Raw genomic sequence first — 15,997 nt, 5'->3', positions numbered from 1 at the left:
CCTCATGTGGAGGTTAAAGCCATAGAAAATGAGTGAGAGAGCTTACTAAGCAATCTGGTAAGCAATGGCCTTCAGAGTTTCCCAACATGTTTGGCACAAACATGTTGTTCTGGATCAGTTTCACCATGAGAATGTCTTCTCCACTCCCAGGTAAAGAACGTGGTGGGCTACGACGTGCTGGGCCACTGTTTCTTCACGGAGGACGGTCCAGAGGAGAGGAACACGTTTGACCACTGTCTGGGTCTGATGGTGCGAGCGGGGACTCTGCTGCCTTCAGACAGAGACAGCAAAATGTGCCGGGACATCACCGATGGGGCTTTCCCAGGATACGTGGCCAACCCACGCCAGGACTGCAGGTAAGAGCAAATGTAACTTCTTCAGTGCTGTGGTGGTGCACCAGATTTTTCAGGTTGTTTGGTTCATGTCCAGTCGCCTGTATCTACACTCCTGAGGTTCCAGTCTCAGGCTACATCCACATTACGCCATTTTCATTTGAAAATGCTGCGCTTCAACTAGTCGTCCACATTTCAGAGCCCCAAAAAAAGAGTATGAAGGACTATGCTGGATTTCATAAACTCCAGGGCTGCTCACATGGACACAGATTGTTTTTTTTATGAATGAATGTAAACCCAATTTCAGATTGTTTGGTCATCATGTTTGGTTTGTTTGGTCATCATGTCGGCGGTATCTACACTCTAGTGTGAGGCTGCACCCACATTCTCCACTTTCTTTTGAAATTGCTGAAATTCTGCTCCTGTCCACATTACCCCAGTATTTCAGAGGCCCACAAAAAAGAGTTGCTTAGTCATTTCAGTTTGAAAACTAACATGGACGCAGATTGTTGTGTTTGAAAATGCAGTTTTCAATAGAAAACATAGAAGATGTAACCCCAATTTCAGGTAGATGTAGCCCCAATTTCAACAATGAAATTCTGCTCTGGATTTACCTCCCGTCCACATTACCCCCCAAAAAGAGTCTGAAAATCTTATCTCATCTGGATTCATTTCGGTTTGAAAACCCGCAGTTGTTTCAACAATGTAGTTTTCAATGATTCATCATGTCCACTCGAATTTCTGCTCTGGATTTATTGTCCACATTACACCATCATTTCAGAACCTCCCCAACAAAAAAGAGTCTGAAAAACTCTCCTGGTGTCATTTTCGGGGCTTCTCGCATGGACGCAGATTGTATTTGGATGTTGCCCCAGATCTACACTCCTGAGGCTCCAGTACAAATATATGAATAATTAAAAATAGCGGTACATTGTCGTTTGTGTGAAGGTGCACGGGACTGACGACCCACCAGGAAAAAAAGTTTCATAAAGAGCAGCACAGTGTAACCTCTGCTTAGCAACAGCAGCTTGTGGAATTCTGTCGTGCCGCGAGTTCGAGTGGTTAAGTGGTTTTTGAAGCACAGAAAACCAAGCCCATCAATCACTTGACCGTAGCTCGGCCCGCGCCGTCCCACTCGCTGAACTGAGACTTGGTGTACACTCATCATCATCCTCAGCTTCCTAAATCACAAGTGATATTTTTCTATCAAACGCAGCAAACCCCACCCTGTCCTCGCTGAATATTGGAGACGAACATTGGTATTATTTGACATTTTTTGGCATTACTCTTCTGGCCGTTTAAGCCGCTGATTAAACTCAGCACAACACTTCTCACAGGAAACGGTATCAGCTCACCAAAGTCACAAAGTGCAGGATCAGGCAGTTACTGCACAGATTGGAAATAAAAGCACACTATTACAAGTCACTCTGCCATGAAAATGTACCGTATAGCATTTTAAACTCTTACCGTTATCGCTAACTCCTCGAGCATGTAAGTGTTCTGCTGTTACATCAAGAAAAAAATGAATATACAGCTGTACATTTACAGCTATAATATGAATATGAAACTACATTGGTTTGGATTGAGCGACTGACGTGAGGAACAAACGCAGACACAATGAGATCAGCGCCAAAGTGATTTTTCACGTCACATTACTCACACACACCTGTGGTGGCTCTATAATTTGTGTTTACTCGTGCAAGTAATGGAACGGAATAGAAGATCACTCAGAGAGCTCAGACCTCCACCGAGGCTTAAAGACTTTGTCGCCTTAGTTTTTCATACCAGCACCTTTTTAAATTTTGAAATTTTGATCCACGGGATCCAGAAGAATCTGTATAGAACTTTACCTGCTTATAGCTATGACCATCATACATAAACATGACACAATTCATCCTGAGATATACACATGTGAACTTGAACTGAACCATGTTACATTTAAATTGTGGGTCGATTCTCAACAAAACTCGGATGATCACCGAGCCATAATAGAAAAATTCAGATGATTTCTTCGTACAGACGTACAGATAAACCCACGCTGATGGATTGAATCATGAAAACTCCCAATCATGAATCAATCACATAAACATATTTGAACCTTCAGGATATCTCGTGTTTCTTGCACATGTAATGCAAACAAATGCAGTTACCAGTTTTCTTCAAACAAACAAAAGCTAAAAATGACACACAGCTTCAGCACAACATCACAAAAAATACACGTGATATTATCACATTTCAAGACACAGGAAAAACTCATTCTAAAACCATTATGTCCAGGATTGTGACGTTAGATAATGTGAGCGCACAACACCTGTAATTACTTCTCATCCATTAAAAATGATAGATGGCCTTTTCAATTATCCTCGAATACTTCCAAAGGTCAGCGCGTCATCGTCTGAAACACAAAACCCTAAATAACACAAAAAATAAATTGGTGGAAAAATGGTTTGTTCTGACGTGAAAAAGTAAATTAAATGTATCAAATCAAATGTAATTTCCGGGACACAGTGTTGAGGTATTGTGGTATTGACGTCACATGCTACTAAAATCTGCTCTGACACAAAGTTTGTCTGTGATCGTGAAACATCATTTCAGTTATTAAATTTGGAAAGGATTGGCAGCGGGGTCGCAACTAACGATTATTTTTATCATCGTTCAATCTGTCGATTATTTATTGACAGATAATTTTTATTTTTTATTTTGATTAATCGAGTACTTGTTTGGTCCCTAAAATGTTGATCCAAAACCTTGAAGTGATGATGTTGTGTGTGAATGTTTTGTCCACAAACCAAAATGATTTCTTTGTTAATATTTAGCAAAAAAACTTTAATTGAAATTATTGACGTTTAAGAAGCGGAAGACTGATACTGATGATTAATTTAGTTGCTGTTGCAGCCCTGTTATTTTATACTCGTGCACAGGGTTTTAATTCCTCACGATTGCAGTTAATTTAAGTAGAAAATTTGAATTGTTGGTGAAGTGCAGTATAAAGCTCCAACGTCGGAGCATGCACTGTTAAAATATTGCCTCATTCGACAGCAAAATTGGAAAAACAACTTTATTTCCCCGGAGACTCTCATTATATCCACGACCTCCAGTGTTTGATTATCTAATAAGCAGTAAACTCTTCTTCCCGACTCGGTTCCCACTTCCTGGGAAATTATTTTATTTTGACTGAGATCACTATCATTAATGGACGTGGTCCAAAATTGTGTTTTGTAGACATTTTTTTTTCTGGCAGTGTAACGGATTCACACGTGAAGGCTGTAAATCATAAGACTGTATGTGAGCTGGAAGCCGAGCTCTCACTGCTCAGACTTTACTTGCACTCTTTCTCTGTGAATGTATGGTTTTCTCCAGAGTGCTCAGTTTTCCTCCTGCTCATGCTTCGTCTGGACCTGGACTGTTTGTGGTTAAATCTCAGCGCACACTGAGCTCCACACGCAGCCAATTACAGACGCCCACAGAGGCTCTGAAGTGGCTCCTGGAAAGTGATTACTTATTTCTGTAACTCTGCTACTTCTCTACTGTTGATTGCACTTCTGTCTTATTTGTGTCACGTTAAACATAGTCGTAAAACATTGCACTGATCCATTTTTTACCTGTGGACATGTTGCGGTGCAAAATACACTGTAGAGCTTTGTTATCACCGTGTATCATGGTCACATGTGGCACTTTTCCACTACACATTTCCAGCTCGACTTGGCTCGGCACGGCTCGACTGTATGTTTTTTTGTACCTGCTCTGACGAGGTTCCAAGCTGAGATTAAATGTGACGTCAACAGAGAGATTTTCATTTTCATTTCATTTCATGGTATTTCATTTCAGTGTCTGTGCTCCGCTCATCTCAGGAATTACTGAACGATTCTGTGAACAAAACTGATTCTAATGATTCAGTTACACCCAAAAAAACTGCTTTAGTCAAGTCACTAGTTTGCCCACGATGAGGAGGAACTGTGAAGTAATGGAAAATGATTCCAAACCGAGTCGACTGTATAGTGGAAAAGCGCCATTATTCAGTTGTGGAAAACCCTGGATTTAAGCATTTACTAGTTATTGTTACATTCATATTGTTTTTAAATTATTTAAGGCCTTAGTTTGGTTTATCACAGGAAGCTGGTGGTACACATACCACAGTTTGAGAACCATGCGTATAGAGATGACATAATGCACTTTGATTTTTCACCTTTTTTGTGGCTTTTTATTGAGTAAAAAAAAAAGCGGGTGTAAATGAAATGCAGGTGTTTTTGTAGAAACAGCTCTGTTGTGTTGCTCTCAGTAGTGATGGTCAATTTAAAGTAAAAAAAAAACAAAACAAATCAGCATCTGAAAGGGCAACAGTCACAGTCATCAGTCACCACAACCTGAGACATGTGTGGACCCGTGGAAATAATGAGGTCTACAATGTTTCCCTTATTATTATCATCATTATTATTATTATGTGTAGAATGTGTCACATGCTGTGTGAGTCCACAGTTTTCCAGGACGTTTACAAGTTCTGTGAATAATACAATCAGCACAACAGTTAAAAATCAACACACAGCAGGCACATCAGACACTGTTCAGACCTGGATCCTGAGCGATTCAGTCCCATATTTAGATGTGAATGCACCCATTAAACCATGGAAGTGTCTTCTGACCCATATGTGAACACAAATCCGTCCTCAGGAACCACTAAAGACCTCCTTCGCCACTGATCTACTGCATATTTTTTACATCTGTAACCAGCCGCCCAACACCAGACTGCTTCTCAGTCTTCATTTGGAAAGGGGGCAGCACAAATCTGTGCATGGGGGACCTGTTAGGTACCCTGGTTAGGAGCATGTCATCCTTTCACCTGTTGTGGAATTTGAACCAGTAAGGTACTAGCACAATTATTTTTTATTTTGCCCTGGGCTGCAAGCTGCTTAAGGGAAATGAAGAGTCTGTCTAACTCTGCCTAACTCTCAATCTTATTTTAGATTGAGTATGAGTCTGGAAAGGCATGACCAATGGACGTAGATCGAAATACCTCCGTACACAATGGCATAGACCTACAACCGATTAGACCAATGATCTGGATGACGTATATAGAGCGATGGAAACCGCACCAATAATCATTCTTCAGTTTTCCAGAAGCAATGGCTATCTCATACTGGCGTCTAGCAACTTTTCCTAAACCAAAGCTGCTAGACACTGCTTCTCTGCCATCATCGTGGTAAGTAGGCCTCTGTCCCAACAGGGGAAACTACCTATGTGTGATTTGTTCCCTTTATCTTTAAAAAAAATGGAACCTCTAAAAAAGCTAACCAATCACAGATGGGTTATAGAGATTCTCTACTTGGCCAAAATGGTGTCGCTGCCAGACGGATCTGTAGCGCAAAACCAACATGACCATACTGTTCTAACCTACGTACCCTAACCCTACAAGTGGCCTAAATGAGTTTCCTTCGCTGCGTGTCTGGACTCTCCCTTAGAGATAGGTTGAGAAGCTTCGTCATCCAGGAGGGGCTCAGAGTAGAGAGCCAGATGGATGCCTCCTGGACGCCTCCCTGGTGAGTTGTTGTGGGTACGTCCCACTAGGAGGAGGAGGCCCCTGAGAAGACCCAGGACCTGCTGGAGAGACTATGTCTCTCGGGCTGGTCTGGGAACACCTCCGGATTCCCCGGGAAGAGCCGGACGAAGCGGCCGGGGAGAGGGAAGCCTGCTGCCCCCGCAAACCAACCTCGGATCATCGGTAGGAGATGGATGAATGGATGGATGGATAAATTCTTACATCCAGACTTAATTCTCTGGACGTTATCCAGAGTTTATGTTTGAAAACAGCTTGAGAGTGGAACAGAGAGCCAGTGTTGACCTCGCTAGAGAAACCTTCCTCTTTTTCTCTCGTATTTTGCTGACAAATTCCACCCCTATGGTGCTAAAGGCTCCAGATTAAGTTGACAGTAAGCCTATGGACTTTTACTCTGTTTAAATAAACCAACTCCTTCCTGTAACAGTCTGTTGCTTCCAAACCAGGTTGAATTTGTCACTGAAGCTCACTTCTTGAGCAGTGTTTGCAGAGGGAAGCCAAGTATTTAATAGAAGCAAGTGGCCGAAAGATTAATTTCCTTTTCCTGCTGTGGGAATTGGACCTGACACAAATATCTTGGCTGGGAGCTGCTGTGGAGCATCCAATAGGTGTATTAAGTTCGTTTTGAACAGCTCTGAACCATATGTCATTCTAGGATGAATGTCATTATTTCCAACACACTGTGTCTGTGCCTGGATCTTCCAGAATATAACACTTTTTTAGAACCTCCCTGTGTGGAGGTTAATGCTTCTCTCTGTGAGCGTGTGGGTTTTCTCCAGGTACTTTGGCTTCCTCCTACATTCCAACACATGCAAATCGCTTGGGTAAACCGGAGACTTAAAACTGACTGCAACGTGAGAGTGAATCGTTGTTTTTCTCCATGTGTCTATGGTTTACCCCAATTCTCAACCAGGGCTGTTGCTTTACCATGGTCTCCCATCCCCAAAAACATGATATAAAGAATTTATTATATGTCCACACACACCAGTCAGTGATAGTGAATGTTACTTCTTCATTTAACCCATCATTAGTCAGTAGAAAACACATAAACTGTGCATATCGGAGCATTGGGGGCAATGGTAGTTATGTACCTTGCTTACAGGCACCTGAGTCTTTGACCTGTCCCAGGATTTGAACCAATAACCTTCCAAGTACTAGCCCAATTCTCTTGCATTGAAATACGTCTCAATCTCTTTGTGCTTTAGCCACGGGCACAGAATCAGCTGAGGTGTCTGTCTAAAGGTCAGACCAGGTGTGAGCATCCAAAGCCACTTAACAATCTGTTCCATTCCCCCTAAATCGAAACGTCAGCTGGTTGTGGCTGATGGGCAGCGTGGGAAAGAGTTCCACAAACTTTGTTGCTCCTTCTGTTTTGCTAAAGTTGAGGAACAGTTGTTTTTCAAGCATGTGGGATTTTCTTGCTCTGCTTGGAACAGCTGGCACACTCAGCCATGCAAGAAGGTAGGGGACGCAGGTTTTTTCCCAGACGACCGTCTGCGAAACTCTCCTGCATCCTGAGGGTGAAGTGTTCTGCAGTGACGTTCCAATATAGATGTTTCATCATTAGCACAAATGTAACGGGTAATGGCTCTCTTTGGAATGGCATTTTTGGGGGATTTAGGAAATCAGAAAATGTGAGAAAGGAGAGCACAGAGCTCGGCGAGCGGAGGGGAGGGAAAACTTCCGAGCTGTAGCAAGGTCAGACGAACACAAACACACAGATGTGTCAGGAAGATTAAGGAGGTCACGCCGAGGTTGATGAGGATGATTCAGGGAGAATACATAATAGATGAAGGACACACCCCGGCCGTAATAGCATCCGATCAACATGCACTCACAACAGTTTTCGCCACATAACTGTGACTGCACAACATAGGAATAAACACCGTGATATCATGTATTTTTGTGATGTAGTTGCAGTATGAAAAAAATACTTTTAAAAGACTATTTAAGGTGTTGTGACAGAAAGTGTATCGTCTGCATAGAGAAGAACATTCACGGTAAAAAGCTGGAAAATGAGTGTCAACCATTCTTTCTTGAAACTAAATTAAACTAAATAAGCTTCATCTACTGTGAAATTTTTACTTAAATGAAAAAGGTGCCACAGCAGGATGTTTTCATTCTAATTGAATACATATTAAATATTCTGCATTTACAGTATACATGTATATACATATATACAGCCTACTTGCCTGTTTGCCCTCTGCTGCATGTCATAAAATTACATTTAAATCATAAATATGCAGCTTAGCATATAAAGCAGTTTATATATTTAACCCCTCCCAGAGTGACTATGACTTCAGCTACAGAGCACAGAGGCCAAGGTGAAGGATGCATAATGACACTGACTTATTGTGATATGAAGTCATGCACACAAGGTTCAGTGGTTGGATTTGTCCTTTCCATAACACTGTTTTCCCTCCTGTTTTTTTTTTTGTTAATACACAATTCACAATACCTTCTAATGAGGCTTTTTTTGTCTAATTCGTCTGCATCATTGTATTCGGTAATGATTTCCAAATCCCAGTGCATTTGTTACTGCCATTCAAAAAAATTCCCCGCTTAATCAAACGTGATTGCACTAACGGCATTTTCCCCCGCTGTAAGATTTATGATGATTAATTTACGGCCATCTTTCCACGCTACCTCGCGTCCTCTTCTGTCTCCGCTGAGCTGCGTATGTGTCGACATTAAATCCTCACATGAGAACAATACATTTCAGTCACATTTGCCAGGAGCAGGAGACACGTGGGCTGCATGAGGAGGATGAGAGCTGTCACTTAGACTGAGCCAGATGAATGTGCTGGGCCTAAATACTTGGCTAATTTAAAGTGTGTGTGTGTGGGTGTGTGTCCCTCAAGAATCTGTTCACTGCTTCTTCATCTTACTGTTAGGCAGGTTTTCCTGACAGGAAACTGAAGTTTGTCAACTCGCTCAGTCTCCCGCACCAAAGTCCATAGAGAAAAACAGCGATTTTACATCACTGCACACAGGAGTTGTTGCTCCACTGCTGCCTCCATCAGTAACTTCAAATGTGCTCTTTTGTGACTTTGAGGTCGGTAAACCTTTGTTCAGATTCACCAAAGTGACTCAAGGTGACCACACGAGGCAGCAGTAGACCAGCTGCTCCTGTGTTCCTGTGAGCTAAAAGCACAGGCTTTTCTCAATGGGGTTAGGTCTGCAAATCAATAAAGGTGGACACCATTGTGGGCAAAGTGGCTCTTACAAGTTGCCCTCCCATCTTAATCTGTGTCAGCACATTTGCTCCTTGAATTTGAGGTGTGGGAACCCTGCGTTATATTAACCCCCAACTGCATGTACGATGTCTGTTTCTCTGCAAATAACGTTAGCTTTTAAAGTTGTTGTCATGCTGCTGCTTGAACCCACAGAACTACTGTCCGGAAATGCCAAACAAAAAGTCTATTTCCTAATTTCTGCGGAAAATACGGTCTATGCGGAAAAACAAAGTTTTTGTCTTCACGTTTTTTTTCGGGGCGGGCGTGAAAAATACCGTGTAGCAGATTTGCCCTGAGCAGTTAACCTGCTCTGAGCAGGTGGGCAGCCGACCACACAGTGTACTGTCATATAAAATATCAAGTGTGCAGGTTTGCTGCTGGATTCATGTCGCTCTTCTTCTCTCCTCTCCTCCCACCACAGAACACCGGCACACACAGAACTGGCTCAGTCAGTTCGCTGCAGGGTCAGTTTGATTTTAAAGTTTATTGTGCAAAAAAACCACTCCTTCTGTCTGTAGCATCTGTCCACTGCAGCTAATGTGATTTAGATTGCAGTGAGTGGGTATAGATGGGGAAAAAAGAGAAGAAGCACATGTTCGCAGGAACTGGGGCAGAACCCACTGGGTTTGGCAAATAAATTTGCAGAATTTTGCCAGCCTTTAACTGAGGATTTATGTGTATATGTTTTCAATTATTATACACTGCAAAAATGTATTTCCTGGAATGTTTTACAGGCCTTTGAAGTTTGGCTTATTGGTATATTAATAATATTTGTACAACAGTTTTTGGTAAGGTGGCATTTTCTGCCACTAAGAACAAATGAGTAAGTTTTAAAAAAATAAAAAGATATGACAGTGCTTCAAAATCAATGTTTTTGCCAATCATTGACCCATCCCAGGGCCTAATAATTATTATTATCAAATTCTCCTTGAAATCTATTTTATGGAAATTACTGTAGGTTTTTTTTTTGCTTTTTTCGGCCTTTAGAGGGTTAAAATATTATTAGTATCCGATATGTATATTTCAGGCTGAAGTAGTTTTAAAGTAATGACTAATTTAAAGTGGAAAAACATATTGATATATAATATTTTTATTGCGGTATTTGGGAAGGTGTCATTTTCTGCCGCTCAGAACAAATTTGTAAGTTTTTTAAAGGAAGTTGGAAGGGTTAACAACAGTGACAGAAATGCACATTTTCTCTGCTGAAGTTTCGGAGAAAACCTGACTGAACCTTGACTGAGTCTGACCGACACCTTGATTACAACATTTCACTCCCGTCTTCACTGAGCTGCTCCATGAAGCGTGTTATGTGTGGAGGAAGAAAACTGCGTAATTGAGTGGAGAGGTTAATAGGAAGCACAGGATGAGAGTTAAAAAAAAACCACCCTGATTTACCACAATGTGTCCACAAATGAGATGAAATGACCAAAAGCCAAAAGTGATTAGACTGCAGACGACACAAGCTTTTACATTTGCTCCTCTGTGTCCGCATTAACCAGCGAACAGAGGCTTCACTGTGGTTCAGTGGCACAAAACTGAATGTATTTTATCTTGAGACTGAAAAACATGGAAGGTTTCTTCAGAAGACCTTACAGTAGACAATGTTGCTGCAGATGGAAGGAGGTCAGGTGTCTTTCTGTTGCTCAGAAAAGCACTGAAAGTGAATACAACTTTCTCATTCAATACATTTTTATCATTCAAAAATGTATTGAATAACACATGTTTCCATAAGCCTTTCAATCTGGGCATGGAGACTTGACATATCACGCTGAAAACTTGGTGCTGTTTGAGCAAATCGAGGGACGTTTACAGATCATTTAAGTGTGGATACAGTGGAGAAGAGCAGGAATGTGTGGACTGATGAAACCACGTTCCCTCACTGGGTGACTGACCGAAAAGCAGCTAAGAAACATATAATGATATCAGTCACGGTGGCCGAGAGGTTAAGGCGTTGTACTCGAAATCCAATGGGGTTTCCCCGCACAGGTTCGAATCCTGTTCGTGACGCATAATGGTGTAGTGATTGGGTATCCCATGAGCAAGGCACCTAATCTTTGGTTGGATTCCATCTCATCTGTGTTCACTACTGGTGTGTATTAAGGATCAGCTGACTACAGATTTCAAATTGACTTCCTCTCAGTACGTTTACATACAAAAATCAGGCTGCCTGGATTTCTTTTGATTTCATGGCTGTGGAATTGTCAAAACAACGTTCAATGAGTGAGTTCTTCTGCCCCCTTTTTTCCCAAGATGTCTTTCACTTTCCATATCTGGCAGTTACTTATGGTACTGAGAAGCTGATGTCACAAACGTGTGACAGATGCAAAATCAGCTAAGAGACACAGGGAAACAATGTTCTCACTGACAGGGTCACGGTGGCTGAGAGGTTAAGGCGTTGGACTCGACTCTTTCCCCACACCGGTGATGAATCCTGTTTGTGACATGTTGACAGTGATGGGAGTGGTAACTGAAGGATTAGTCGAGCTAAGGCCATGGCTGTAAACTGACAGTCAGTTGGACAACTTGCTGAGTCTGGATATATACATTTATACATATATATATGGCGAAAACAGTTTATTGTATTGTGCTGTCGTTCTGTGTGTTTCGCGCAAATCTCCTCTCTTCATCAGTCTTCTCCATAGCTCTCACTCTCGTCGACGCCACTGTGTTGGTTGTTCTTTTCCTGTCAATAGTATTGCAATTTATACCTTGTCTCCTTCTACTTCCGGGTCGAAAAGGACATTTTTGTGCATGCGCAGAGCGAAGTCCAACTCCAGTCCGACTAAGTGTATACATGCAGGAGTAATCGGACTATTATCCAGGTATGTTAGTCCGACTAAGACTAGCTTGATTTTAGTCGGACTAACATGTTTATATGACATTGAGAAAAAACAAATATTGCCTTAGACCGACTAAAATTGGACTTTTAGCATGAATGTAAACACACTGACGCCACCCACTGCTTATCTCTGTTAACTAACTCCCAGTATGGGCTTTACAATTCTTTGTTTTCACACACTGGCTTTTTTTTTGTCTTTGAAGACATTTGCGCTCCAGAGAAAGAGTCAATTTATATCATTTGACATGGAAACATTTAGACTCGCTGTCAAGCTCAAATCTCTTCACTGATGTCAGTGTTCGCCGCCACGTCACTGCTGCTCTACAGTATTTGTGTGAAATCCAATAACAGAGTTTTTTTTGTCTCCTTTCTCTTCCTCAATACACTCTCCCTCCTTTTATAGTGCGACTTCAACTTTCTGGATCGCCAACCCCAATAACAACCTCATCAACTGTGCTGCTGCAGGCTCAGAGGTGAGTTTCTCTCTTCTCTCTCTCTCTCTCCTCCCTCCTTTCACTCCATCCTCTCCTCGTCTCCCCAGGTGGAGGTCTGTCTCATTACTACATTGCCAGGTCAGATTAATGGCTGTATACTCCTATTAACTTCAGAATCAAGCAGACAACAGACAGAAGCGCCGCCGCACTTCCACTGTGATCGAGTGCCAATTATGATCGTACTCCTGGGATTTCACGAGGATGCGCGGGGCGGAATAGAATCTTATTTATGCTTCGCCGATGTAATAACTTTTCTCATTTGCATACATGTACGTGTGAAGAGCAACACAAAAACAGACAGGCTGACAGGCGGACAAGGCCAAGGCCAGGCTGCAGCTCTGCACGTGGAAGTGAGCACTTTGATCTACCTCTTTTTACCAATGTAAAAAGAAACGTACGTCCTGCCACATTATTTTTGTCTTCAGTTGTAAGAACCTCTAAGCAGTAAGAGACATTGAAGTGAGGATTAGGGTTTTGAAACGGCGGGGTCACACCCTGAACAGGGCCACATAGAGACAAACAACCATCCGCTCTCACAGTCACACTTAATTTAGAGGGTCCAATTTGCCTAATCCCCGAATCTGCACGTTTTTGAAACCTGGGAAGAAACTGAAGAACCTGGAGAAAACACACACATACACACTGGGTTCAAGACCCGGTTGTAACAAGGGCATGGAGAACATGCAAACTCCAGGCCGTTGTTCTGACCGGGTCTTGGTTCTATCAATGTCGGGTCACGGTGGCCGAGAGGTTAAGGCGTTGGACTCGAAATCCAATGGGGTTTCCCCGCACAGGTTCGAATCCTGTTCGTGACGTTTTATAGGTAGCCCTTGGCCAACAGAAAAGGAAAGAAATTGTGCTCTTAACCAGAAAGCCCCCGTTCAAATCCTGCAAAGGCTCTGGGGTTCCCCTGAGCAAGGCACCCAATCCCCCAGTACTCCCTGTTTGTGGACTTGTTCACTACTGGTGCATTGAGAACATGCAGGGGCCCCACAGTGCTTAGCGCTATTGCCTTTGGGTTTGGGACAAGGGCCTTTTTGCATGTTCTTCCCATGTGTGGGGGTTTCTCCGGGTTGTCCAGCTTCCTCCCACAGTCCAAAAGCATGCAATATAGGGACTTGGTAAATTGAATACTGTAAATCGAAATTGAATAAATAAATCTATATTTTCTATAAATCTGGACTGGCGAACTGTCCAGGGTGTACTCCGCCCATCACCCTATGCCAGCTGAGATTGACACAGCACCCCCAATGGTAGAACATGCAAACTTCCTGCGGTTCTTCCGACCGGGTCTCTGTAACAGTGTGTTTTGTCACGGTGGCCGAGAGGTTAAGGTGTTGGACTCGAAATCCAATGGGGTTTCCCCGCACAGATTTAAATCCTGTTTGTGACATTTTACGGGGTAACCCTTGGCCAACAGGAAAGGAATTGTGCTCGTAACCAGAAGGGCCAAGGTCTGGGGTTCCTCTGACCAAGGCACCCAAATCCCCCATCGGTTCCCGTTTGTGGAAGAGTACCCAGCTTGTCCGTGTGCACTACTGGTGCATTGTAGAACTTGCAGGGGCCACACAGTAGTTAGCACTATTGCCTTTGCAGCAAGAAGCCCTGGTTGGAATAATGGCCTTTTTGCATGTTCTCCCTATGTGTGTGGATTTTCTCTGGGTTGTCCGGCTTCCTCCCACAGTCCAAAAACATGTAATATAGGGACTAGGTAAATTGAACACTCTAAACCTGGACTTGCGTACTGTCCAGTGTGTACTCTGCCTATCGCCCTATGCCAGCTGAGATTGACACAGCATCCCCAATGGTAGAAAATGGATGGATGGATGGATGGAGAACATGCAAACTCCATGCCCTTGTTCCGACTGGGTCTCAGCACCACTGTCTTTGGTCACGGTGGCCGAGAGGTTAAGGCGTTAGAGTCGAAATCTTATGGGGTTTCCCTGCACAGGTTCGAATCCTGTTCGTGACGTTTTATGGGGTAGCCCTTGGCCAACAGGAAAGGAATTGTGCCTGTCACCAGAAGTTCCCCGGTCAAATCCTGCGAAGGGCCAAGTTCTCGGGTTACCCTGGTGAACTGTCCAGGGTGTACCCCGCCTATCGCTCTATGTCAGTTGAGATTGGCACAACCCCCCCGCGACCCTCAGTGTTGATTTGAACAGTGTGGCTATTTCGCAGATCAAACAATTCCTAATCTTACAGTCATTGCATTTGTTTTAATGGTTATTCAGTCCATAAATCTATGTTTTTATACAAAACTATAACTCTGTGTCTCTCACAGGAAACAGGCTTTTGGTTCATCTTCCACCACGTGCCCACAGGTCCTTCAGAAGGCCTCTACTCTCCTGGACACACTGAGCACACACCTATGGGCCAGTTCATCAACAACAGAGCTCATTCAAACTACAGGGTGAGTGTCAGCTGTAACTGCTCCCACTTTTTGCTCCCAGAAATGAGATGGAAACTGGGATGTGCTGTTATTTATGGTCCGTTTACTTCACAACCAATGGAATTCGATTTGGGGAAAATAAGACCAAAATCAGAAAACAAGCTGTTGTCCATTGAGCACACAGCACGGGCGACTTCCGGGTATAGCATTTGTTTCCCGATACTCGTTTGCACATCCAAGAAAATCAGATTATGGATATGATATGTTGTTTTCCATTTTCAGTGATTGTTTTCATTTTCAATTTCCCTATTTCTTAATGGTAATTGAGAAATGTTGCGCGGATAGCAGTAAACAGGTGTGAATGCACTCAAAACAATCCTGAATGTGTCTTCAAAGCCAATCACAAAACCACTGGGACACATTCATTTACGTGGTGTAAATGGTGTAGAGTCGCAAAGCAACTGGTGTTTCTTGCGAGACCAGAGACTTCGCAAGACCTCCTAACTCTGAGAATTTAACCATCACAATGACTGGAGCTGTTAAATTCAAAATCCTGGATAGTTCTGTTTAAAGGAACTGTGCTTTGACATCTTGTTATATGACTTTTGAGGTTCTGCAGAAACTGGAAGGCATTTAATTCAGGTTTGATGTCATTTCCAGTTCCGACATACTTTCAAGGCCAGAATACTTAAAATAATATTGCTTTATTTCTCTCTATATAAGCTTCCAACTTGAAATGTATTATTAAGCTCTGGAAAAGCCTTTTAATCACTATTAGACAATCAAACATCTCACAGACAGACTAGTTCCAGGGTTCCTTAAGTGATCCATGGATTTCTTTCCACCATTTCTTTCATTAGTATAAGTTATTGTATCACTGTGACCTGAAACTGTTTGTTCCTGGTTCATTTGTGCTACAGCAGCAGCCGCCGCAGCAGCAGTAGCAGCAAATCATTATCCAGTGTTTTTTTTTGTTCAAATAAATCTGTGATTCCTCAGCTTTTATTTTTTCGATATTAAAAGCACTACATCACTAAGAGCTAAGGAGGTGGCACCTGCTGAGGAACAAATCAGGAAGAGGGATGGGTGAAGTGTGAGACTGAGAAAATTGAGGACAGACAAGAGAGGGAAAGCGCGCCGAGGCCGGGGGATGAGA

General features: G+C 42.7%; 1 protein-coding gene and 4 non-coding genes across 7 annotated transcripts in view; all 5 read left to right on the top strand.

Moving 5' to 3' along the window:
* Nucleotides 1–15,997, top strand: part of LOC122772414 (cell migration-inducing and hyaluronan-binding protein-like) — a 107,151-nt gene that overhangs the window by 72,551 nt on the left and 18,603 nt on the right. For all 3 annotated transcript variants that reach the window (XM_044030440.1, XM_044030442.1, XM_044030443.1), the window contains exons 14-16: nucleotides 151–356; nucleotides 12,362–12,431; nucleotides 14,734–14,862. In XM_044030440.1, coding sequence (XP_043886375.1) covers nucleotides 151–356; nucleotides 12,362–12,431; nucleotides 14,734–14,862 — 405 coding nt within the window. The remainder of the gene's footprint in view (nucleotides 1–150; nucleotides 357–12,361; nucleotides 12,432–14,733; nucleotides 14,863–15,997) is intronic.
* Nucleotides 11,045–11,126, top strand: trnas-cga. The gene has a single exon. It is a non-coding gene; the product is annotated as a tRNA-Ser (tRNA).
* trnas-cga lies at nucleotides 13,186–13,267 on the top strand. Its single transcript has one exon. It is a non-coding gene; the product is annotated as a tRNA-Ser (tRNA).
* Nucleotides 13,764–13,845, top strand: trnas-cga. The gene has a single exon. It is a non-coding gene; the product is annotated as a tRNA-Ser (tRNA).
* Nucleotides 14,343–14,424, top strand: trnas-cga. Its single transcript has one exon. It is a non-coding gene; the product is annotated as a tRNA-Ser (tRNA).

The sequence above is a fragment of the Solea senegalensis genome, linkage group LG7 (genome assembly GCF_019176455.1).
Source record: "Solea senegalensis isolate Sse05_10M linkage group LG7, IFAPA_SoseM_1, whole genome shotgun sequence".
NCBI classification, from domain to species: domain Eukaryota; kingdom Metazoa; phylum Chordata; class Actinopteri; order Pleuronectiformes; family Soleidae; genus Solea; species Solea senegalensis.
The sequence above is the reverse complement of the archived record's forward strand: the minus strand, read 5'-3'. Positions and strand labels throughout refer to the sequence as shown.